Source organism: Saccostrea echinata, unplaced genomic scaffold (assembly GCF_033153115.1).
Source record: "Saccostrea echinata isolate AGI-Se365-2 ecotype Australia unplaced genomic scaffold, CSIRO_AGI_Sech_v1 ptg000046l, whole genome shotgun sequence".
Classification (NCBI taxonomy): domain Eukaryota; kingdom Metazoa; phylum Mollusca; class Bivalvia; order Ostreida; family Ostreidae; genus Saccostrea; species Saccostrea echinata.
Genome location: NW_026889795.1, coordinates 8,515,429 through 8,540,412, shown reverse-complemented (window position 1 = coordinate 8,540,412; position 24,984 = coordinate 8,515,429). Strand labels below are relative to the sequence as shown.

Genomic DNA, 24,984 nt, shown 5'->3' with positions numbered 1-24,984 from the left:
TTAGATCAACTCAAAACTTAGAGGAGATCAATTTCACTAATTTTGAATTTTAGCATAATCAAGATAATCATTTATTTCTTAAATGTCCAGGAGAAAAAAAAAAGCTTAAACAAAAAAGTTTTAAAACAATTTTATATTGCCACGTAACCGTTGTTCCCCTGGGCCCGAACATAGGACCCCCCCCCCCTTTTTTTTAACTTTATGTGGAGAGATTATTGTTCATCGTAATCATATTTGCCACTTTAAAAGTGTAAATATCAAGTGGTGAGAAAATAAGATTCAGATCAATTTCAAGATATTTTAATTTTTTTAATTTCAATAAAAGAAGAAGGCTTTGATCAAAAGGACAAAATTTTTAGAAGTCAACAGAGGACATACAGCTCGGTAAAGATCATTTGAACGGCATATTAAAGGATACCCAGATCTTTACGAGTCTAATTCGGGTGCATGCGCATGACTTTCCGCAGCTTTTTTTAATTTCATCCAGTCGCAAGTGCGCCATTACATCTTTCCTAAGTATTGTGATACCAATACAAAATTAACATTATCTGTAAAGTCTAGAGTCTAAAAATTGCTTTTAAGATATCAATTAGGAAAAAAACGCTGAAATGGCTCTGTTTTCCGGTTTTGTAAGCAATGCATTACGCTGAAGAATGACGCAGGACTTGCTTGTGTTTTAAAGACTTCCATGGACATTTTACTAAAAACTGTTGACAGAACATCAACAGAAGCATACCAGCAATCTAAACATTGGTTTTTTTTGGGGTTTTTTTTTACCAAAATAATTCATCTGCGCCGATAAGTATACCGCAATATGGCAAATTTAGAGGTATTAGGCACTGAAAAAAAAACTTTGTGATATTCCTAGAACAACCCAGTGAAAATTTCACAGTTTGGTAAATTTTTACAAAAACTTTCATGTATTTAACGAAAAAGAAATCGCTAGGGCAGAAAATATTGGGAAAGTGTGATAATTTGACACTTTTCCAACAAATTCCAAAAGGGTCCATTAGTAAAATTTGACAACTTTTGAGAATTGCCCTCTAAGAAATCGGAATGGTAAACTCTTTAAATAATTAATATAATAGTAAAAATTTATTCATTAAAATTAATCAAAATATCTAGGGTAGAAGTTATTAGACTCGGCCTCGTTAAAAATATATCTTAATTGTAAACATCTCGATTACACGTGTCTCGGACGTTGTCATCTTAATTTGAAAAATATTATGATAAGTTCAAGTAATCAGCCAGTGGCAGGCACGTACACATGTAGCATCGGGGGGGGGGGGGGGGGGCATATATTCTACAGTATTGCAGAAAAAATTTCCACAACGCGCTTACACTGCAACATTAATTCCCATACTAACAACCAAAAAATTGTTTTATTTAATAACCATGATTTACCAGAATATCAGTATTTTTTTCCTTTGGACACCTCATATTAAAGATAAATAAATCTTCATGTGTGACTATCAGTCACATATATTATAGCATGTCAACATTTTTCCGAGTCTTCCATATCATACCTTATATAATATAACTTTATTAAACAAGGAATTTATTTAGTCTTACATTTAGATATATTATGAAACTTCACTATCAATTTTAGAAAAAAAGAAAAGAAAAGAAATTAAACGTACATTTTTTTTTTTTACGAGACATAAAATGTTGAGCGTTTTACAACAATTATCGGAACTATTCCTTTTCACAATTTCCAGAGGAGAAGTAATGTGTAACCAATCCTGTAAAGGTCCCCACACCCGCCTTAGTGGAGGCGGCAGCTCCCAGTACACCCGCACTCTGTGAGGCAGCGAACCAACCACCGGCGGCTGTGAATGGAGTCTGAAAATGATAAAGATTGAAATTCATATATTACCCTTATAAATGTTATATCTTTATAATGCTAGACCAATTTTAGACCCATACTTAAAATATGCATTCGTTGCACACGTGGCGCAGTGGTTAGAGCGTTTACTCTAGAGTCGCGGAGTAAGTTGATTCTTAGGTCGCGAGTTCAAATCCCACTGTGGGACGTGAAGACCGGTCTTTCCGTTGAGACCGCGACGGTATAAAACGAGGTCTCGTGTCGCAGTAGGTGCTGGCACAAAAAAACCCTCACTGCTCAAAGGCATTAAGTGTTGAGTACAGGTCCAAATTTGCAGTCCTCTACTGACAAGAGCTGGCCTCTCAATATGAGTGAAAAGTTCTCAAAGGGAAGTTAAACAAACAAACAAACAATGTTCAATCAGGTCAATACTTGGAAAGCAGTAAGAAAAAAAAACATTGAATTATTTCTTTGTGTTACGTGTAAAAATGAATGGAAGTGTCAGAAGTTATACGCTTAGACATTAAATTAACAGAAGCGACCGAGAAAGACTCAAACCCATCATTAAGTGCAGTCAGGGGTGTGCAATTAAAAAAATCAAGTACTAGCCCACGGGCTAGTGGCAGCAATAAAGTTACTAGCCCCAAGTAAAAAGTTACTAGCCCAGATGAGGTGGTGGTGGTGGTGGGGGGGGGGGGGGGAGTAACAACTAATATTAAAAAAAAATATATTCAGGGTTTTAAAGTCATTTTTTTTTTCAAATTAAAGTTTAATTTTCAATAATAAAATTGAATCATGTATAAATTAATTATTATGATAGAAAAATAAAAATGAATTAAAATATTGAATTATTTTTCCTTTTTCTGTGCATTGCACTAGCTTACTAGCTCAGAGCTAGTAAGCTAGTGCAAACAACTAAAACGAAGTGAAATCATTTTTTTTCATCTTAAATTATTAAAAACACTTGAAATATATTTTACGTAAATCACATAACACTTATCTTTCAGATGATTGAGTGATCGTAAATAATTTAATGAGATATCTGCCTTTATTTACCATTAACACATGAATGGAGGAAATTCGGATTAGAAAAAAAACGATCGTTTTTGGAAGTAATAATTCAGGTAGTGCTGCAAAGTGGATAATATTATGGAGATTTACGAACAATTGGAGCATGCTGCCTGGAAACTTTTCATTGGTTGGGAATTTAATAGCAAAAAATGAGTGAAAATATCGGTAGTGATTTTTTTATATTATACATCGGTATTTTTCATTTTTTACTAGCCCAAGGGGCTACCTGCATGCAGAAAACCACTAGCCCGACCCCAAAAAATGATAGCCCCGGGCGTCGGGCGATGCTAATTGCACACCCCTGACAGTGCAGTCATCCTTTCATGACATTTTTGGTAAGTTTAAAAAAATAATTTGATTAAATACGTAATATTGCATGTAAACACAAAACAACTTCAAATGAAAACTGGAATTTAATACCAGTACAACAGTCTTTCTTTTTGGAGGATTTGAACACAATACTGAAAAAAAAAATGTGTGCATGCTGGATGCTGTTTGGGGGGGGGGGGGGCACATACAACCGGTCATTCAGTGAAAATTTCATTAACAATTATTTAACAATTTATTAACAGCAACAGATATTTTCTTAACAGAACCCCCCCCCCTCCCCAACCTTACATGTTCTATACGTGCCTGTTTATTATTTTTTTTATTTGTAGACGGAAGACTTCACTTCGATGTAGTATATTTATTATCTGAGGGATTAAAAAGTTATATGTTTTTTTTCAATTTACTCTATCTTAACATATAACATGCATTGAATTTCATTTACTTAATTGCTTAATTAATTGCTTGTGACATTAACATGATTAAAGTAGGACGCCGAATCCACCCCTGCCCTTTTTTTTTTTTTTTTTTTTTTTTTTTTTTTTTTTTGCCATCGCGGGAAATTATACGTGTTTCATCTTTTTATAAATGTACATGTATTCAATTCTATGTAACACGATTATGTTTCCAAATCAAGCGCGTAGCCAGAATGGAAGTGAAGTGTTCGGCAGGGGGTCTTGAGGCCGCCGTGAGGCCGTCAGTAGGTCCAGGCAAGCCTGGTGGAGGCCCAAGGGGCGAAGCCCCCGGAAGCTCCTGGGTTTTACCAAATATTAAATTTATTTTCTTGCGAAAGAATTCATGCCATTTCGCTTTTCTTTAGAAAATGAAAAACTTGGAAATATTATTTTTAACGAAAAGTTTTGACTTCTATTGAAACTTACTGTGCGTGTATAGTATTTCACAGATATACACCTGTATTGGTATCGTCTATTCATTTTTAATGTTCAGCAACAAGTATAATAAATGTTACCAACAAAAATAATATTTTATTTCAAATCATCAGGGTTGTCCCTAAGACCCGGGGGTCGGGGAATTTCCCCGTCTATAATGATGTGATCCCCCGGTTATTTTGGTATGCCTCCTAAATTCCCCATTAGGGGAGGAAACCCAGATCTCCTTATACTTTTTACATGTAAATGTCCCCTTCTATTTCAATTCTTAGGGACAACCCCGAATCATATACAAATGGGTCATAGAATTGAAATTTAATATCTCAAAGATCTTTTTTAAATATCAATGTGTTATAAGACAATTAAAAATTAATGAATGCTTTGAGTTGGCAATGATTTGATAAAGGATTTCAAAATTTATTATATAGGCATGATATATTATAAAATTTGAATCGACACAAAATAATTTAATGCATAAATATTTGCTGGATGGTACTGAGATTTTTTTCTCCGAATAAATTTTCTTTTTGTTTGATTGTTTGTTTGTTTAATTTTTTTTTGTTGTTCTTTTTTTTATCTTGTTTTGTTTTGTTTTTTTTTAAAAATGATTTGTAGCACTTGGTATTTGCGTACAGGCAGCTATGCAACTATGCAGCTAATCCAAAACGTTCTTTTACCTGGAGCCAGGCGGCCAAGCTTCCAGCCGCTACCCCGGCCGCCGTAAAACCTGCCCCAGCCAAAACCGCTGGAACGCCCACCACAGCCGCTGCTGTCCCGACCCCCACAGCAAGGATGGTTTTTCCGGATACCGTGCTCGCTAAAAATGAAAAAAAAAAATGAAAAATAAATGACCTATAATTTCTGACAAAACAAACTGATGATGATCACTCATTTTCATCTCCGGTGCACGAAAGCGTTCATACTTATCTTTTCTCTGCACGGTTCTTTAAAGTGGCTAGTATATAAAATAATAAATTATTTTCTTCCAGACGTATATTTTTCTACGGTACCTTCCTGGCAATCCGGAATTCCACGGTTCCATTCTCGTCCACCACGTACAGGTCGGAGAACATGGCAGTCTGACGGTTCAAAACCATCGAAACATCTCAAAATACACCGCTCTCTATACGAATCCTTATCCCAATAGCCATTCTCAGGATTATCTATGGATATAAATACAATGAATATATTATTATTCAATTAAATACAGTCATTGTGTTTTTAGAAGGTCGTACACGTTGAGGGATTTTAATAATTGATTCATTCGTACGAGTCGCTGAGAATACTACGCAGTCCTTTAAACACTTATCTTATTTTGGCCAATAAAAAAATGGATTGAAAATTTAAAAAAAATCATGTGAAATATTAAGTGCCATAGAAAAATATTCAATATCTCGCGATAAAGCATAAGTTTTAAGAGGTATTATATTTTCGGATCTACTTCTACTTTAAATACAAGGCCAAGCAGATATATAAAATATCTTAAGACTCTTTTGATTTTAATTGCTGATATGGCTTGCTACCAAATTTAAATTTTCCTTTTTTCACAACTTAAATGAAGTTCAAAAGGAATAATTATTAACGTTTGAGCTATATTATGTGCGTGTAAAATTAAGTAAAACAAGATTTTTTCCTAGACATTCTGATCTAACTAAAAGTTTTTGTAGAGACTTTGTTCAGTTATGACACTAAATGTCTTGCTTTGTTTTCAGGTGGCTGAAACTCCAAATGCACCTTTAACAAGTGTCGACAGTTTCTTCCTAAATACGGGTCCGTAGGATGTTGTTCTTGTTGTTGGGGGAGGGGGGATACGAAGCAAAAATCCGAGACAAAAAAAGGAAGGAAAGTTCATCGGACTTTTTTTTTATTGAGGTGGCACAAGCATAAAGAAGCAATGTTTTCTATCGTGTACTATAAATCGGATAAACTATGGGGGGGGGGGGGGGGGAGGGTATTTTCTACGGACAACGGCCAAGGAATCCAACATCGATTTTTAATATATTTTTACTAGGCATGACTAGGAGATCAAAATGGATTAATTTATATCCTTTTTAAATGTATTTCCAGGATAATTTTAGATTTGTATCGAAAATTCTGGTTCAATATTCATCCATGTTCCTTTCTAGTAACTTTTCGACTTTCTTTTCATGGAAAGAAAAAAACGAAAGTAAAAAAAAAAATTCCATTAAATCTGTCGGTTACGTAGTAAATTATTTTAAAACATAACACTGCACATTGAATTCAGTCAATTTTCTATTTTTTCAGCGAAAAAGAAAATTCGATAGTATAATGTCTCAAAATTACTTAACGTCTGATCAATATTGCCAGTTAATGGTTTTCTTTTGGGGGTAATTTCAATGTTATGTATCCTTCAAAGGATGCAATATTGATTTTAAACATACCAAACACTTACTGGGACATTGAAAACAATGTATCCCTGCGATTAGTCCTAAACACAGGACCCATGACAAAAGTTTAAACAAACCTTCCGCCATTTTTGCATCAACAAAGCAAGCGGTTGAACTGAAAATTATGGTGGAATATTCCTGCCATCACTTATTAGATGTCAGATGTTTATGTATACTTTTCAGATATTTTTATTTTCCCTAGGGTTGTATGGAGGGTAATCGTGTTCAAAAATCCAGACTTGTAAGTTTGTAAATCCAAACTTGTAAGTTTGTAAATCCAAACTTGTAATCGTATCAGTTTCATAGTATATATGTAAGTAGGTAATTCCGACATCCTAGCATGTAGTTCCGAACATACAACTGTGTTGACTTTGAGTTTATACTATGAATGTGTGTATTTTTGATGTTGTAAGCTTTGTTTTCCGGAATTTATATTTCCGCGCTCTGAATAAGTCTACAAATGTAAAGTCTACATGTATGATTGTCGAATTTTGATTATGTGAAATTATGGAGGGGAATCAGTGCCATATTTTTTCCCTTCTTTTTATTCTAACTTTTTTTTCCAACTGAAATAAATTATTTAAATTTTATTCCTTTTTTTATTCTAACTTCCAATTTTATATTAATATTTTCATTTGAATTTGTTATTCAATTTCAATTCTAACTTTTTGTTTATATGTTCCAATTTTATGTTATCTTCTTAATTTTATTTTATTTGACGATGTGACATGAATCATTACCCGCTTATTCACGGCTTGTGCGGATCTAGAGAGGCTTCGATTTTTAAGGTTATTCAATTTGACTTTCTATGCTGAAGGAATAGTCATTACAACACGTATGTTAAACGTCTTACATTTTGCCGGCCGGCACTAGGAACTTAGGACAAGCGAACTCTTACCCTCCAATGGCCTACGAAGCTAGCGCCCAACCACTAGGTTGCTGTGATCAGTGCCCCAGTTTATTAAGAACCAATGTAACTGCAATGATATTATACTAAAAAAAATAAACCACTCAGTAGATGAAGATCCGTATCAATGTTTATCGAAGTGGGGGGGGGGGGATTCCAAAAAAATTGACGATGAAAAAAAAATAAATAAACTGCCCAAACTCCTCCTTCGTGGGAGGCGATGTTTAGGATATCTTTAACTTTTCAGTAACTTTTTTTTCAACGCAAGAATTTGCCAGAGTTTAATGGTACTGCAAAATAAGGGGGATGGGGGGTGGGCATACAGCCTATAAATGAATTTTCATATTAAAACAGCTGCAAAAGATTATTCTCCACACAAAAAAGTTGGGAGCCCAACCTTTTGATCCCTCCTACTTCGGACCTGAGATTTGTTAGTGAAAATTTTTTTCTCTGTCCTACTTTAAAAAAATAATGTGATGACAATATCAATTTAAAGATACCTAATATTTGTGTACCATAAGCGGGCAATCAAAATGGCTGTCATATTTATCATATTTGAAACATCTTGCACCAGGGCCATAAAACTTAGACGGGCTCATTTTTTATCACAGTCTCACATTTACCAAAGGAATTAATAGTATGTAGAAAAGAGAGACTGGGATCAAAAGTGAGCTCATCTAAGTTTTATGGCCCCGAACCAGGTCCGTTGGTAGCAAGTGTGTGAGGGTGCCAATATATACTATACCAATAAAAAAGCAATTTCTGATTGTGATCCCTCAATAATTTTGTCGGTAATAAATATACAAGAAAAGAAATAAGGCTAATTCATCGTTGTGCACCCTCAACAGGAATGTTTCATTTTTTTTTGGGGGGGGGGGGGGGCTTATCAAGAAATTTTTGTTTTGTGCCCACTGTTCCACCTCCACCCCCACCCAATGAAAATGCTTCCTACGGGCCTGAAAACGAGAGAAAACACGCAAGAATGATATCATATGGTTTTTAAAATGAAAAAAAATATGTTCCATGGAAATGTTTCTACGTTTCGTACGTTTCGTACTGTTCGCCAAGATCTCTGTGTACCTGTACATAAAAGGCCGTAGCGCCCCTTTTCGTTTAAATTTTATTCGGATTTCTTAGTTTAACTCTGTAAGTTCTACTTTCTTAAACAAACTTTCGATTTTGCTTATAGTTGTTACCAAAAAAAAAAATTATGCATTTAGTTAGGTGAAGTGAAACATAATTGAAATTTTGAGATAGAATCAAAATACGAAAGGAATCAAAATTGCCATAATAAAATGAATAAAATATAATAAAACTGGAAAATATAAACAAGAACAGACAAGGATCCAGGGGGTCCATACCAGTCCAAAACAATCCAACCCAGAAATTTCTTGACAAGCAAAAAAAAAAGTAAACTCCTTTCCCAACCATGAAAAACCTATTTCGCCCACGCTCGTGTGTGTGTGTTGGGGGGAAGGGGGGGGGGGAGTCGTCAACTTAACACAGATCAGCGTTTTCAAAAGGGGTCCAATGTCACTTTTAGTTCGTTTAGTATAAACATTTAATAAGTCTGCAAATTTCGGGGGGGGGGGGGGTCCGGGCCCCCTTCTAGATCCGTGCCTTCAAGAAGTAAGAATTAAAATAAGAAATAAAATGAAGAATTTAATTTGGGAAAAAAAAAGAAAAAGAAAATAAGATCATTAAAAATAATTGTGGCACTGATGACCCTCCATAGGTTCTCATTATCAAAATTCGACAATCATGTAGACTTTACATTTGTAGACTTGTCAAAGGTCTTTGTGTTTTATTCAGAGCGTGGAAATATAAATTCCGGAAAACAAAGCTTACAACATCAAAAATACACACATTCATAGTATAAACTCAAAGTCAACAAAGTTGTATGTTCGGAACTACATGCTAGGATGTCGGAATTACCTACTTACATATGTAGACTATGAAACTGATACGATTACAAGTTTGGATTTACAAACTTACAAGTTTGGATGTACAAACTTACAAGTCTGGATTTTTGAACACGATTACCCTCCATAGGGTTGAAACGTCACACATTCATTGGCTTAACGCGACACGTGACTGCCGGCTATATTTCTAAGTCCGGCTGGTGAGAATAAATATCTGGTAATAAATGTTGCGTTTTATTTCGATATTAGAAATAATTTATTACAAAACCACTTTCCATAATGTTTTCGCACTGGCCCTTTTAAGAAATGACGTCACTGTATCATTGCTCAATAATTTTGCCGATATATAAAATACTATAGAAAATATAGCTGCTATATGCTTGTGCCTCCTCAATAATAACGTTTTTTATAGTGCCCCCTCAACTAAAATTGTATGGTTGTGCCCCTCAAAGTGAAATTGCTTCCTACGGGTCTGAAACGATTAAGATTACTTGACCGTAAAAGGTTAAATTGATAGAAGCTAGATTGATAATTATGAAGACTTTGACAGTGTGAAATTGGACGATGCTGATGATAGTCGAGATGTTGGGACCTTTATGAATTTTGATGAATTTTAAATTAAAATATGCAGAGTTATTTTGATTATCACTTCTTGCAAGCTTGTTGTACTACGGTGGTCGGGAGGGGGTGGGTCCCATTATTTTCACAAAAGCTTTTTGCTTCTCCCCCCCTCTCCCCACCCCTTAACACACACCTTTTTGTTGCAGCCGGATCGAAAGTGTGCCATATGATATTATTGCATTAGAAAATTTCCCGACAATTTAGAGGAAGATTCTAACTACTCCCGAGTTTTAGCAGTCAATGTTTTTTTTCTTCTTTTTTGTAATTTTTTGGTTGGTTGCCACCCTCACCCCCTCCCCCATCTGTTGTTAAACGTTGCTACGGACCTGTCTAGTGTTTATGTCTCTCACACAATGATCCTCGAGAAAATAAAACATTTATTACCTAGGTTTGTTACTGACTGTCTACTGAAATATATCGGGTTGATCAATCTCATAGATGGCTCTGCTCCGCCTTGCCATTTATGAGATCGATCAACCTGATATATTTCTGTAGACAGTCAGTAACAAACCTAATAAATAGTAATGTCGACTTGTCAGATCTCTATGTCGACTTGTCATTAATTCACGTGTATACAAATTTAACATGAAAACGTGTCCATGCTCAGTTTGCCAAGATGTCAGATAATTATTTTGACTTGTTAGAAAATTATGTCGATTTTTCAAATAGTAAAGCTGATTTGTCAGAAAATAATGTTAAAATGTCAGATATCATGATGACAAGTAATTGTCAGTTAGTGACATAAAGGCACTTTAATAACAAGAAACTGAGTTCCTAGTGATAATGGTTATTATCTGACAAGTTGACATAAAGACCTGACAAGTTGACGTAGTTATCTGACAAATCGACATAACCATGTGACAAGTTGACGTACTTATCTGACAAGTCGACATAAGCATGTGACAAGCTCACGTAATTATCTGACAAGCCGATATAAACATCTGACAAGTTGACATAATTATCTGACAAGTCGACTTATACATTTGACGAGTTGACGTAAGTATCTAAAAAGTTGACATAAAGATTTGACAACTCGAAATAAATGTGACAAATCGACATAAACTTCTGACGATCGAGTCGACATAAACTTCAGACAAATTGACGTAATTATCTGAAAAATCGACAAAAACATATGACAAGTCGACATAAACTTTTAACAAATTCACATAATTATCTGACAATTCGACATACACGTGTGACAAGTTGACATAATTATCTGACAAGTCAACCTTAACATGTGATAAGTCGACATAAACATGTGACAAGTCTACATAAAGACCTGACAGAAATATGCAATCATAGAAAATACAAACGGGTGGATGAATTCAAACAGGATTGAACGATAAAGATTTTTTTTCATCCGCATGTATATTTAAATCAACAATGGATTGTATGTGAGTTTCAAAACAATCGCATATGCCTTTTTTTTCCCCCTCTTTCACCCTTGGAAAGAGTAGGAGAAATTCTGTAAGGAAAGTTTGGAGAATTTTATTTATTCATTTATAATTGCAACAAAAATGAATGAATAAGAAACACAAATTATCATATGAAGTCTCCAAAATCAATATTAATGAAGGCAACATGGATCATAGGTACAAAATGTGACAATACTGTTAAGGAGAAATGAAAACTGAAAAAAATTGTGGAAAAAAAATTCAGAGGAAGAAAATTAATACATGTGTACCGCATATGCATGAATGCAGTTTAGCGAAACGGACATAAAATAGAATTTATCTTCAATTAAGGCATTACCAAGAAACATGAAAATATTGTATACATAATAGTACCCAATGCGTTTGTTGTATGTAACCTCATTGTTTTACTTTAATGTTCATCATAAAGTACGAAAGTGGGTGATCTAGAGGTGCAGGGGGTTACGGTGTTGCAACCCTCTTTTGATTTTGGTGAGAGAGAGAGAGAGAGAGAGAGAAATAGAGAGAGAGAAAAAAAAAGTTAGAAGAGGTTAAAGATTACAGAGAGAGCTGTGTGTATACATGTAAGTAGATTACTTTGAGATTTATCAACCAAGTCGTTCAACCCCCTCCCTCCCTTTGTGGAAAGTGATGGAATGCTAGCACTCTCTACCATCGGCTCATACATTCACCTCTGTCGTTGGCTCGCGTATATCACAGTGATAAGCACGAGAAATAGTGCATTTGTGTAAATTCATTATAATTAAATGTCTGCACTATAATGTTTCTCTTTTAATGTAGATATTTACTAAGTATATCTAGAACTATTAGTTTTATCCTTGGAATGTCATGTTTTTTACGTTATGTCAAAAATCTTGACGTGAGCCGATCGCAGAGGTGTCTGAGAGAGAAACGAACGACAACTCTGCATAGGAGATTGGCATGCTAGGTGCATTAAAAATTTCGAACAATTTAGAGGAAGATTCAAACCCCTTCCAAGTTTTAACAGTTATTTTTTTTTTTTTTTTTTGCCCCCCTTCCCTCTTTTTTGATAGTCGTTGCTATGGACCTGTCATGTGTTTGTCTCTCACTCTATCATCCTCGAGAAAATAAATCACTTACTTAGTATTAGGTTTGCTGCGCTCTGTCTTCAGAAATATATCATGTGTACATGTACAAGTATCATCAACAATCAAATAGCCGGCTCGGCTCCGCTTGGCCGTCTATGATTGATTAAACCCGATATATTTCTGTAGACAGTCAATAACAAACTAATAAATTATACATGAAGTATATAATCAAATCCATTAGATTACATTATTGTTACTTTTTCTGAAAATTAAATCCATGTATTTTAAAATTATATACTTTGTAGGGCTTTTAAGACAGCCGCATCTCTGTTTAGAATATGTCATACACATTTTTCTGTTTCCGACAGCTCTTTTTCAAATGAACCATAATTTTGGTAAGAGTATTCACTTAACTCAGGAAACTGAATCATGAAATTTATGATTAAAAAAAATGAAATGTTTATTTTTGAAATTTATTTAAAAAAAATTGAGATTTATATCATACATATCAATTCAGGAACCTTGAAGCAGTGAATGCTTTTTAGTATTATTCGCGAGGTGCAGATGTACCTGTAAAACTTAGGTTGGAATTAACTCTTTTTTGAAACCAATTTGCAGTTAGTTAAAGAATAAATGCCATGTCTAATTTTTTTATTGGTTTTATGCAGATATCAAACAGTTTGCTCAAATACATGTACGTGATAATTTACATAAACACCTTGGACGTTTATGCATGCATAAAATTGTCTCATGAGCAGATTGTTTGATCATCATCATAAAAACAAAAAGAATGCAACAATAAATAAATAATTATGTAAATAAATACATGTACTTATAAATTAATAAAACTTGCAAACACACGTAAACCCCGACACGCCCGCACCAGAGTTCATACTTCCTCCTCTCACTGGTATTACACTAAACACGAGATGATGTACGTAAATATATCTAGATTCACTCGCATAGTAGAGCTAATTATAGTAAATTCAATTATAAGTGCACTAAGTGCACTTTTGTTTTCGATAAACAGTCGTGAGATAGTAAAAAAAAGAGAGTACATGGCGGTGGTTACGGACTTCCGGTTGGCGGTATGGTGGTGGTAACTGTTGGCGGATCTAAGTTATCACTGTGACAGCTCTTGAAAAATCATTTTTTTCTCTCCTGAATACAGCATTTTGTATTATTAAATGCTAGGCTTATACATGTGCATAAAGTGTGAAAAGCTAATTTTTACAACAAAAAAAATGTGCTGATCAATTTAATTATCACTAATTTAAAATTGCATATTCGATTCGCTTTTTTTATCCTTGATGGAAGTGAAAACAGAGCACCCGAAGTACAGTATGTTTATATAACAGGTACAAAAACAAAATTGCTAACATGTAAAGAGAAAACGTCAATTGATAAAATAAGTATTTTTCAAGTTATTACAAAAAGGGGGCGTATATATCTACTTCTGCTTCTGAACTAACCGCGGGATTTTTAACAAAGCACATGTATTTCTTCTTGCGATAGAACTGTCAATGTACCATAGGCCGCCATGTTTTCTATTGTTTTAACTATGGGTTATCTACACCATAACCCATGGGCGGAGCCTTCATAACCTATAGGCGGTGCATGTCTTAAATTGCATACAAAATCAATTAAATTTTATTCAAAATCTTTAATTTATTCTCGGTAGACATTAGAAGGTTTTTCCATATCGTCGTCATCGTTAATCTTTCCAAATCGATCGTCAGAATGGTCCAACTGCTGTATAACATTTTCAGGTGTAAACGGCTCCTGGGTCAAATTAAAATCCGTTTGAGTAAGAGATAAATCCCCAATACCATCAAATACGTTTACTTCGTCCTCTATCAACTGGCCTATTTGTGAGAGAGCTTGATCATCGATAGAATTGTCCCATTCAAAATTTTGCGGAAGTTCAAGAAAATCCAGACCCATGCTCATTGCGCTGTGTTTGTCCGTTTTCGCTTTTTGATTGCAAGCGCACAAAATGTGCAATAAAATTTAATATATATGCACAGTGTATAGCGCGTGAAATTATAATTATGTCAGGTGACAAACCATATTAGGAAATTTATTTGCCACTTATACATCATCTCTCTGCCATATTAGGAAATCTGAGAGTGCTATGGTACATGTGACTTACCGTATAAGTTTTTTATTGGTTTTCTCTAGATACCCTATAGCTATAGAGAGGTTAAAAGGTCACTCGAAGGCTGCGCCTTCTCGTGACCTTTTAACCTCTCTATAGGGTATCTAGAGAAAACCAATAAAAACTTATACGGTAACTACTACTTACCTGTCAATAGAAGTTGAATTGTTTTGTCAGCAGTGGTAAAAATTCAATTCCCGTGCTTGCACGGGATTTCATCTAGTTAGTCTAAAACGTATAAATACATGTAATAAATAAATGAATAAATAAATCACATAATTAATTAACTCATAAGAAGATTTGTACAATATTTATGCATTTTTCTTGATCCTTTAATCAATAAAACATGAGATATTTACTTTTATATAATTAATATTTCTAAATCTAAGTGAGAAATTTCCTTCCAGTTTACTTGAGCCACACACGGCGAGAAGTTCCGTCACGTGACGAGCAAATGGCTTAATTAAGATATTTGTAAAGCTATATCCTTATTTGTATTGTTATCTAGGACGAAGACATTTGAAAATATAAATATAGCAAAATAATGCCCAAAATATATTCTCCCTACTACAATAATCATACCCCTTAGAAATCATTTATTCAACAATTCAATCATTGAATTCCAGATCATATCAGTCATAATTTTCCCAGTTACATTATAAATATGTTAGGTATTTTTATACACAGTATGTATTTGTAATAAATATCTGATAAGTTGGCTGTTAATCAATCAGAAGTCAGCTGTGAGTGGTCTTCTGTACTAAATTTTAAGTAAAATACTTTTGCACAGGGGGCTGCTACTGAACTTCATATTGTGGGCAGTGTAAGTTTAATATTTCATGGGCGGATCTAGGGGGCGGGGGTTGGAAGGGTCCAACACCCAACCCCTGGAATTTTCAGAGTTATTGAGTAGAGGAAAAATGATCTTGGACCCCCTCTCCCAGGGAACATGACCCCCTTAAAACGGTAAGGAGTGTCATCTATCAGAAGAAAACTGACTTTGGAAAGTGTCGTCTCCTAAACACACCCCCTTTCCCAAGAAATAGGATTTTCATGTTTTGGGGCAGTTTTTTGCTTCTTTATTTTTTCTTTCTTGTTTCTAAAAAAAAATCCCGAGTCTGACATTCGTTAGAGTTGATGTGGGGAACACCCCCTTCCCAATTGAAAAAAGTCCTGGATCCGCCCCTATATTTACATTTTCAATGTATTTTTCCGAGATAAAACTACAAAACTACATACAGTAGTAGTATTCGATATTGATTATATTTTCTTACAGACCAGGTAGGTTCAAGGTTATATTACTTATTTTACAACTACTGTGTTGTGTAATGTTCCTCGCCGATATATGTGCTTTTACTCTCCTTTCTGTATTAAATTTTATTTAAAAAACCTTCTACGGGGGAGGGGAGGGGGTTACACATGAACATTCTTCCTTTTTTCAGTTCCTCATTTCTTCGTTGTTAAACTTAAATACATATTGATTAAAACTGAGTGTCTATCTGTTTAATTTTAATTTCAGTCAGATTTAAAATCTATGGATTTGATCAGGTGTATACGTATATAGTAAGGACAATATACATTAGTTAGAATAATCAAACTGTGTTTTGGGACAGGCCCTCGCCACAGTTAGATTATCTCCCATATATATAGCAGAAAATTGCAGAATCACTCCGAATTGAACCGATCGAATTTGGACGCAATTAAATCGTCAAATCAGTCACAACAAACCTTTTGTGGATACACCCCCCCCCCCCCAAAAAAAAATCCATATTATGGTATAATTCAATACTTTTTCTCAACGTTTTTACTCGCTTCAAATTTACACGCCATGTTGACATACGGAACTCTCCGGATTGTTCATTGTATATGCACTGAGTGAGAGTTATCGCCCATGTTTGTTTTGCCAATACGCATTCTATAGTTTAACTGAGTCCGTAGGACATTATCATTTTAATAGAATATTCTATCTAAAAGTATATATGAGCTAATTAAATTTGTAAGAAATGGATATTTTGTCACGGTAACTATTTTTGGTACATATTAGTGTATAAAGCTATATGCACTATATGAATAACACTAAAACAGTCTAAATGACTTTAAACCAAAACTAAACAAATAATATTTTCATATACGGTGAGTTGATTTCATTTTTGATCTGAGGACAGGTCTCTCTAATTGCACAAAAATACCAAAAGCTTTGAACTCTTTCGTGTGCAGTGTATAAAGGGTTCTTAGTCATGCTTCGTAACTTGGGATGAAATAGTTTATGCTTTTTTATAAACAGCTTTACGGTTTATATTATGCAAACTATCCTAACCCAGATTATATACTATAACTTTGGTAGTCTGGTACCCATCCCACATTTCCGCTCGCGCACTCTCTAGATTGAGAGAGTGCGCGAACGGAATTGTGGGAAGGGTACCAGACTATAACTTTCAAATTGGTAGCTATTACATTCATTCCTTAAGAAGCTTAGTCTCCGACCCATCATCTCAAAGCATACAGTTTACTCAGTCGCCGACCAATCATCTCATAGCATACAGTTTACTTGGTTCCCGACCCATCATCTCATAGCTTACAGTTTACTTAGTCTCTGAACCATCATCTCATAGCATACAGTTTACTTAGTCTCTGAACCTTCATCTCAAAGCATACAGTTTACTTAGTCTCCGACCCATCATCTCATAGCATACAGTTTACTTAGTCTCCGAACCATCATCTCATAGCATACAGTTTACTTAGTCTCTGAAGCATCATCTCATAGCTTACAGTTTACTTAGTCTCTGAACCATCATCTCAAAGCATACAGTTTACTTAGTCTCCGAACCATCATCTCATAGCATACAGTTTACTTAGTCTCTGAACCATCATCTCATAGCATACAGTTTACTTAGTCTCTGACCCATCATCTCATAGCATACAGTTTACTCACCCTCCGACCCATCATTTCAAAGCATACAGTTTACTTAGGCTCTGACCCATCATCTCATAGCATACAGTTTACTAAGTCTCCGACCCGTCATCTCATAGCATACAGTTTACCCAATCTCTGAACCATCATCTCATAGCTTATTGTTTATTTTAATTAGTGTTTGACCCGTCGTCTCATAGCGTACATTTACTTAACGGTATTATTTTGTCATACTTTGGTCTGACTGTAAATCAATTACAGCTATACTTGAATTAATCCATGACGATTGAGTGTAAAACACTGTTAAAATTTTACTTTATCCGGAACGCTACATGGAAAACAATAACAGCTGTGCTTCTACTTATTTTAATAGTGTTGGATTTGTACAAAATAAAATTAAAGAACTTACCAGAATATATATTTTAACTCTTACCAGTTATTTAAATTTGTTATTCAAAACCTAGATCCACCCCATAGTTTTACCCATATCTGTGCATACTTATATATAAATCTACCTAATGGTATTGTCAGGTCTTTTGAAGTGGACATATTCGATCGGTTTTCTATATTAGTTTGAGTTTTTCCTGCTTATTCTAACCATTCTTTGTTCTATGGTTGATCATGCAATACATATATTTACACAAAGACCTTGTTGACTTTTGACTGAAGATTTCCTTTTCTGGTAAGTTTCTTTTATATTTAAAATGTTAATCCCATAGTATGCAAAAGTTATTTCCATTTGCACTCACTAAATTGAACAAGCATTCTGAGAGTATTGCATTAGCAATACTAGTCCCCTACCGGCAAGTGTAATCTGGTTCCCGTTAAGAATTGAAAATGCCATAATTCCGTCAAAAATTAATAAAGCGGGACGAAATGCAAACTTGATCTATAACTAACCAAAGTAAAGCTACATACCAAAAATCACCTCAATATCTACAAGCGTTTAGAAGAAAATTGCGGAAAACCCTTAAAAATTGAAAAGGCTGTAATTCCGTCAAAAATCAATGAAGCGGAACGAAATGCAAACTTGATCTGTAACTCATCAAGATACACTCACATACCAAAAATCAGCTCAATATCTGCAAGCGTTTAGGAAAAAAGTGCGGAAAACCAAGTGGGACAGACTGACAGACAGACAGAGGGACAGACAGACAGACAGACAGACAGACGGACGGACAGACGGACGGACAGACTCAGAGGAAACCTATAGTCCCCTCCGGTTTCACCGGTAGGGGACTAATAAATGAATATTAGAGAAAGTAATTTTTTAATGATACATATTTATTTATTGACTATAAGATCAATACGAAGTATTTGATGGAAGCAATTTGATGTAAATCAGATATGCGGGGGTTTTTTGTTTTGTTTTTTCTTTTCTGACGACATTGTTCAAAGCGAGCAATTGATATATTTTTAAAAAGACATTATTTTATTTTTAAATATCATTATATTAAATTACAGAGTCTATCATCACCATTCATAGACACTTTTATTAACACAGAGTAGTGAGATTAATATGTTTTTAAAATTGATAATTTTTATGACTATATTATAAAAGAAATAGTCGCCCACGTGGCGCAGTGGTTAAAGCGTCTGCTCTAGAGTCGCGGAGTAAGGAGTTGATCCTTACATCGCGGGTTGGAAACCCACTACTGGGCGCAGATACCGGTCCTTCGGATAAGACTGTATAAACCGAGGTCCCGTGTCGCAGTAGGTGTTGGCACGAAAAAGATCCCTCACTGCTCAATGGCCCTTAGTACCGAGCATAGGTCAAAATTTTTAGCCCTCCACCGGCAAGTGGTGGCGTCTCCATATGAGTGAAAAATTCTCGAGAGGACGTTAAACAACAGAAAACAAACAAGCAATATAAAAGAAATATGTAAAGATTTATGTAATCGAGAGTTATCTCCCTCTGATGATCTTTATCTTTATGTAAAATTATGAACAAAATATGTAAAATTATTGCATTACATTTACTGTCTTGTGATATTTACAGGGCTATTATAATGATTCAAATTATTTTAATGATTCCGTTATTTCCCGATCATGACAAGGAGCACACGGCGGGTGTGACCGGTCGGCAGGGGATGCTCACTCATCGATGGCACCTGATCCCACCTCTGATGTTTGGAGGTCCGTGTTTGCTCTGCTCCTATTTTGTATTGTTTGATGGACTTTTGACCTTGAATACTGTTCGTTATCTCCATATATATATTTCATATGTTCCATTTCTCCATTCATATAACTCACTCCAGTGTATGCCATAAATGTTGAACCCTGACAGGAGTGTTGTGTCATTCCATACACTGTTACATTAGTCTATGATTATTAACTGTAAAACACTGTTAGTAACTTTGACTTTATCCGTAACGCTTAAATGTGAAATAATAACAGCTACGCTTTTACTCAGTCTAGGCTGGTGTTTCCAAGAGAATTTATCCATTTTAAAAATCAAATTCTCCAAAAAGATTGGTATCCCGCTTAGTAACGTAAAATTAGCGTGTATGTAGAAGTCGACATTCTTTCCTCGTATTTTGACGAAAATTTATCTCACGTGTTGGGGACGGAAATATGCCACCATAAAATTACAACTCGAAAATGTGTCAGTACTAGAGTAGTCAAATTTCTGATTTCATCCTATTTATTAATTTCCTTGATAAGAAGATTTAGTACCATGATTAATGTTAACACTTATACTACGTGGTTAAGAAATTTGGACACAATATTGTGCAATGTATGTTTCATCATAATATGAAAAATATTAAAACAGTTATTTCAAGATTGAAATAATTAATGAGAAGTGATTGATATTTCAGTTTTGATACATTTTCCACATTTTATTAAGAACCTTTAATAATCATCTGTGGCTGAATGTTATCCAGTTCAGTACAGACATATACTCTAGTACCACCATTCAAAAATGATGTTAAAAAGTGGCACAGAGCACTTCATTGAAGCCTGTGAAGTGTTTTATCATATACGGATGATAAATCCACGATAATAATCTCCTATTTATACCTACTGATTTAATAAACCTTACAAAGGCCAGTCTTATATCTCTCTTTTTTTTTTTACATCAATTGGATGAATATCCTAATTGTTGTATTTTATTTCATTATTTTCTAAAATTCTGTGAATGTTACTATTCTTGCTAAATATCATGTAGGGAAATACGTGTATTTATATGTCAGCTTAGATGAATATAGTAAGACTGGAAAACCCAAAATTCCTTGTCAGCGCCAAAAAACCTAAATCCTTGTTAGTGCCATCATACTTGTCTGCGTCAAAAGAAAAAAAAACCCAAAATCTTTCTCAGAGCAAACAACAACAACAACAAAATCCTTGTCAGCGCCAAAAACCCCAGCATCCTTGTCAACGCCAAAACCCCAGAATCCTTGACAGCGCCAAAAACCCCAGCATCCTTGTCAACGCAAAAAAAAATCGTCATACTTGTTAGCTACAAAAATTTTACTGGAGGGATTTCTTGCACAATTTACTGCAAATAATTTAGTAAAAAGTAATTCCTTTTATATATTTATAAAGAACATTTCAATCACATCAGTAAAAAATATGTCTACGATAACTTTTTTTTCTGTCAAATATTGGTGCTCTTCTCTATTGATGTACAGGACAAACTATTGAAAATATTCACTGTGCTACAGTGAAATAAATACTTGGACTATAGAATAAAAATATTTTGAAAGTTGATCGTTCTAATAAATTAGTAGTCAATATTGTAAGTCCATTTATAACAGTTATTGTGCTGTATTTCGAATTGCCCAAAAATTCATAGATTACAGACTTTCAAAATAAGTTGTGGCAATTCTATCCCTGTATACCATAATATGTCTTATAATTGTCACTTACAGTATGTACAAAATCTCTTCTTAAATCTATTTCTAAACTCTTTGTCAAAGAACCCATAAATGAACGGGTTAACTACGTTGTTAAAAAGATAGAAGTTATCAAAAAACACTAGCAGTAAACAGAGTGACATAGGTTTTCCAATGAAGAAGTACCGGTCTCTATTGAAATGAATATCCAGTATCAGCTTCGGTACATAACATACAACATTGAGTACAGTCATCAGAATAAACATCCAGGATAGACGATTGTTGGTGATGAATGTTGTGATAGACTTGGCTGTTATTTGTTTCACAAGTCTGGGTTTCTGCCTTTGTGAATGATCGGGGATACGGCCATGATTTGCCGAATCTGTGGCACTAGAAATTGTGTCATCGTCCTTTGTGTGAGGTTTTGGGCATGTTTCTTTTATTCTTTGGCGTATTCTTCTGCCCACTAATATATAAATTATGGCCATTAAGGAACTCCAGATGAGAGAATTTACCGTCAAAATGTAGTGATATGCATTTGAGCTGGTAGCATTTTCAAAGTGTTCGTCCGTGCCGCATATAAAGACGGTCTCTGTTTCATTTCTAAATCTTTTCGACTTTATCGAAATTGAAGTGAATCCAGAGAAAATATAATTTGGAACAGACACTCCCACGATAAAAAGTACTGTTGTGACCATGACAGCGATTTTAACTTTCAGTGTAAATTCTTTACTATGGGGTCTGCAAATTAAGATATACCTGTGGACTGCGATGGCGAAGTAAATACAACCGGAAGTTATAACCAGAATAAGACCAATGAATTTATTGATCTTACATGCCAATTCTTTGTCCTTGGACTCATGGAATTGCTGAACTTCTGATGCAAATTCTACCCAACCATTGTAGTTAAGTGTAATAAGGTCAACAAAAGCCAGGAACGGAATAAAAAGGCGTCCAGAACTAAAGACATTTTTCATGTCTTTCATGTACACTATAAGTACGGAAACATTCCCCAGACTTCCTAGAACGATGTAACACACAAGAATAATGGCATTTGGTAAATGATAAATGAAATCCTCGTTTGATATATCCACCGAAATCTCCATTCCCTTCTGTTGGGTTAAAATAATACACTCGCTTTCAACTGTTGTATTTTTCTCCTTTCAATTCTGTGAAAATCCTTCATATGACCAGGATGGAAGAGAAATAAGTGGCGGAAAACCCTGCTAAATTGTTTTTCTACTTACTGTTGACTCAATCCAGATCAAAATTAATTTCACATTTCCTCAAACACTGTTTTACTTGGTTTTGGTTTTATTGTTTTCTGATGCTATCTATTGGAACAGAAAAAAAATATTCTAGTTCTTATAGAATCTCCTATAAAATCTTTTGATGTGATTTATGATTCAATATGTACATTGAAACAGTTTTACTTAGGTGTCGCACTTGTGAGGACCATTATAAATATAGCTATTTTGGGCCAATAAAAGCTGAATGGAAAACGTGATTGTGTGACTGGGGATATATTGAATTTTATAACCCCCCCCCATCCCATGTGTAAGCTAACAAAAATGTTATAAAACAAAATAAATTTTGAGTTCTGGGGAGTCATTTATACAAAAGAGCTTATAAATACAATCAGCAAAAGTATATCCTGAAAATTCACGAATATTAATAAAGTGGATATCGAATTAATCGTCGACAAATTAATGATTTTATGACAAAATCAACTTCCGGTTCCGCCTAAATATTGAAAACAAAATGCGTGACGTCACATAACAGCGTTTAAATGAGCGTCAATAGTATGACCATTAATTCTATATCTGGTGTAAAGAGTTTTCATTCCTCTTACCACAATGCCAGTTTATGAAACCCTCAGTAGATTCTTCACCTTCTCTTCCTTTAACCAAGATATAATTCCTTGATTTTGCTAAACTATAAAAATATCTATTAATTCATTTGGCCTTTAGAGGCATATTTCATAGATTAAAGATAATAGAAGCAAGACTTTCAAAAAAGCATGTAATATCCTTCAAAATAAGCTGAAAGATAAATTGAGCAACTGTTTATGTATTATTTTTTTTTTAATCATTTTTACAGGATAGATAAAATGACTGCAAAAAGTGATTCGACAAATTGAAGACATATAAATTACTTTTAACAGGCCCTCTCTAAAACCACCCTGGTTTACAAGTGATTTCAAGATTCTTTTTAAATTCACACTACTGAAAATACTTATAGCCGGGCTTAAGAAAAACACTAAATCATACAGTTGAGTTATAAGTTCCTCTAATTAAAAAACATAATTCATACAGTAGTAGGACACTCAGATAAAACTGATACAAACCTTTTTTTTCAAAAATCATAAAAAATAATAGGGGTTGTCCATAAAGTTCGTGGACAAATGCTATAAATTTCTTAATAAAGTCCGCATTGGCAAACGTGTACGGTAATTTACTAATATAGACCATGATATACATGTAGTTAATATATAAAAATTAAAACAATACACCCTATTTAACGGGTGTTATAGGACTGGTGTAAATATTTTGTATATGCAAAGCGCGCGGCCCAGTCTGACGTAAAGCTAATTTCATTATAACGTCAAACATTTTGATTTTGAATTTTTAACGCATGTTCATGGACTCACGCTACATTTTCTTTACTATGTCACACTGCCAACTGCTAGCAATAATATTTATGTATAGATAATAATTGATTTAATTTTTAAAAATCCAAAACAATACACAATAATTTACGAGGGTTATCAATATAAGCAGTTCGTATACACAGGCAGCACAGGTCAGTCCTACGTTATGCTAGATTTATAACAACGTCATGTATAGAAATATCAATTTTCATCAAATTAAATGTTTTTTCCACTTCTTGTAGTGTCTTGAATTGTACACACGTTGAAAAATCGTATATACCAATCTCAAATCAACAAACTAAATATATTCCAACAATTTTGAGTTGTTTGAACAAATATTTTGTCTCTGACGTCGTTTCAACCATATTAACGAGGTTCGTTCCTGAGCTTTTGAGCAGATTTTTGTGTAGACCTCATTCGAAATATTTATAGTATTGTTAAGTTGGGATTCCTATTTTTACATACAGCCTGCACACAAAGTTATTTTGAGCAGTGAAATGTTTTATGCTGGTCCTAAATAATATATTAAATTAACCATCTTGAATTCTGTCATCATATTGGACAAATATAACAAATATATTGTGAAAGTCCTGGGGAAAAAATAGCCCATTTTAGTCTAAAAATAAGCACTATTTTAGTTATATCTAAAATTATCATCACAGACTCCCACTTTTAAGTTTATTTTCTGAATAAACAAGATAATTTTAACCATTCTGCTTAAACTCAGAAAAATGTCATTACTTTCAAATGATTTTATTGCTTGTTAAATTTTTAATGCCAGAAAAATGACATTTTTTGAGTACAAAAAGGTCAAATAATTGACTATGCAAAGTAATTTGAAACACTTTTTGTTATCACAAATTTTAAAGAGACTATTAAAGACGAAAAAAGACTGTATTTGTTCCCATAATTTATTTGGATAAAAAATTTTAGAGGAAAAACTTTGAAAAATTGATTAATGTGTTAGACGTAATTA

The 24,984-nt window shown here is 34.2% G+C and overlaps 2 protein-coding genes across 2 annotated transcripts; both read right to left on the bottom strand.

Annotated features, from left to right (window-relative positions):
• Positions 1-1,363: 1,363 nt before the first annotated feature.
• LOC133202079 (interferon alpha-inducible protein 27-like protein 2B) lies at positions 1,364-6,609 on the bottom strand. The gene is made up of 4 exons (XM_061337859.1): positions 6,527-6,609; positions 5,124-5,276; positions 4,791-4,930; positions 1,364-1,842 (listed from the first exon to the last, which is right to left on the bottom strand). The coding sequence occupies exons 1-4, from the start codon at positions 6,606-6,608 to the stop codon at positions 1,696-1,698; spliced, it is 522 nt and encodes a 173-aa protein (XP_061193843.1). The 5' UTR covers position 6,609; the 3' UTR covers positions 1,364-1,695.
• Positions 6,610-21,105: 14,496 nt separating this feature from the next.
• On the bottom strand, positions 21,106-22,465 carry LOC133202116 (neuropeptide FF receptor 2-like). The gene has a single exon (XM_061337895.1). It carries the CDS (start codon positions 22,462-22,464, stop codon positions 21,385-21,387), a length of 1,080 nt encoding a protein of 359 aa, XP_061193879.1. The 5' UTR covers position 22,465; the 3' UTR covers positions 21,106-21,384.
• Positions 22,466-24,984: the final 2,519 nt, after the last annotated feature.

Bases quoted from the DNA above. Each gene is read 5' to 3' on its own strand.
- LOC133202079 (XM_061337859.1), bottom strand. From the start codon at position 6,608: ATGGCGGAAGGTTTGTTTAAACTTTTGTCATGGGTCCTGTGTTTAGGA. The intron at 5,277-6,526 runs GTAAGTGTTTGG...TTATATCCATAG, and splicing joins ACATTGTTTTCAATGTCCCA to ATAATCCTGAGAATGGCTAT. The intron at 1,843-4,790 runs GTAAAAGAACGT...TATCATTTTCAG, and splicing joins GCTTGGCCGCCTGGCTCCAG to ACTCCATTCACAGCCGCCGG.
- LOC133202116 (XM_061337895.1), bottom strand. From the start codon at position 22,464: ATGGAGATTTCGGTGGATATATCAAACGAGGATTTCATTTATCATTTA.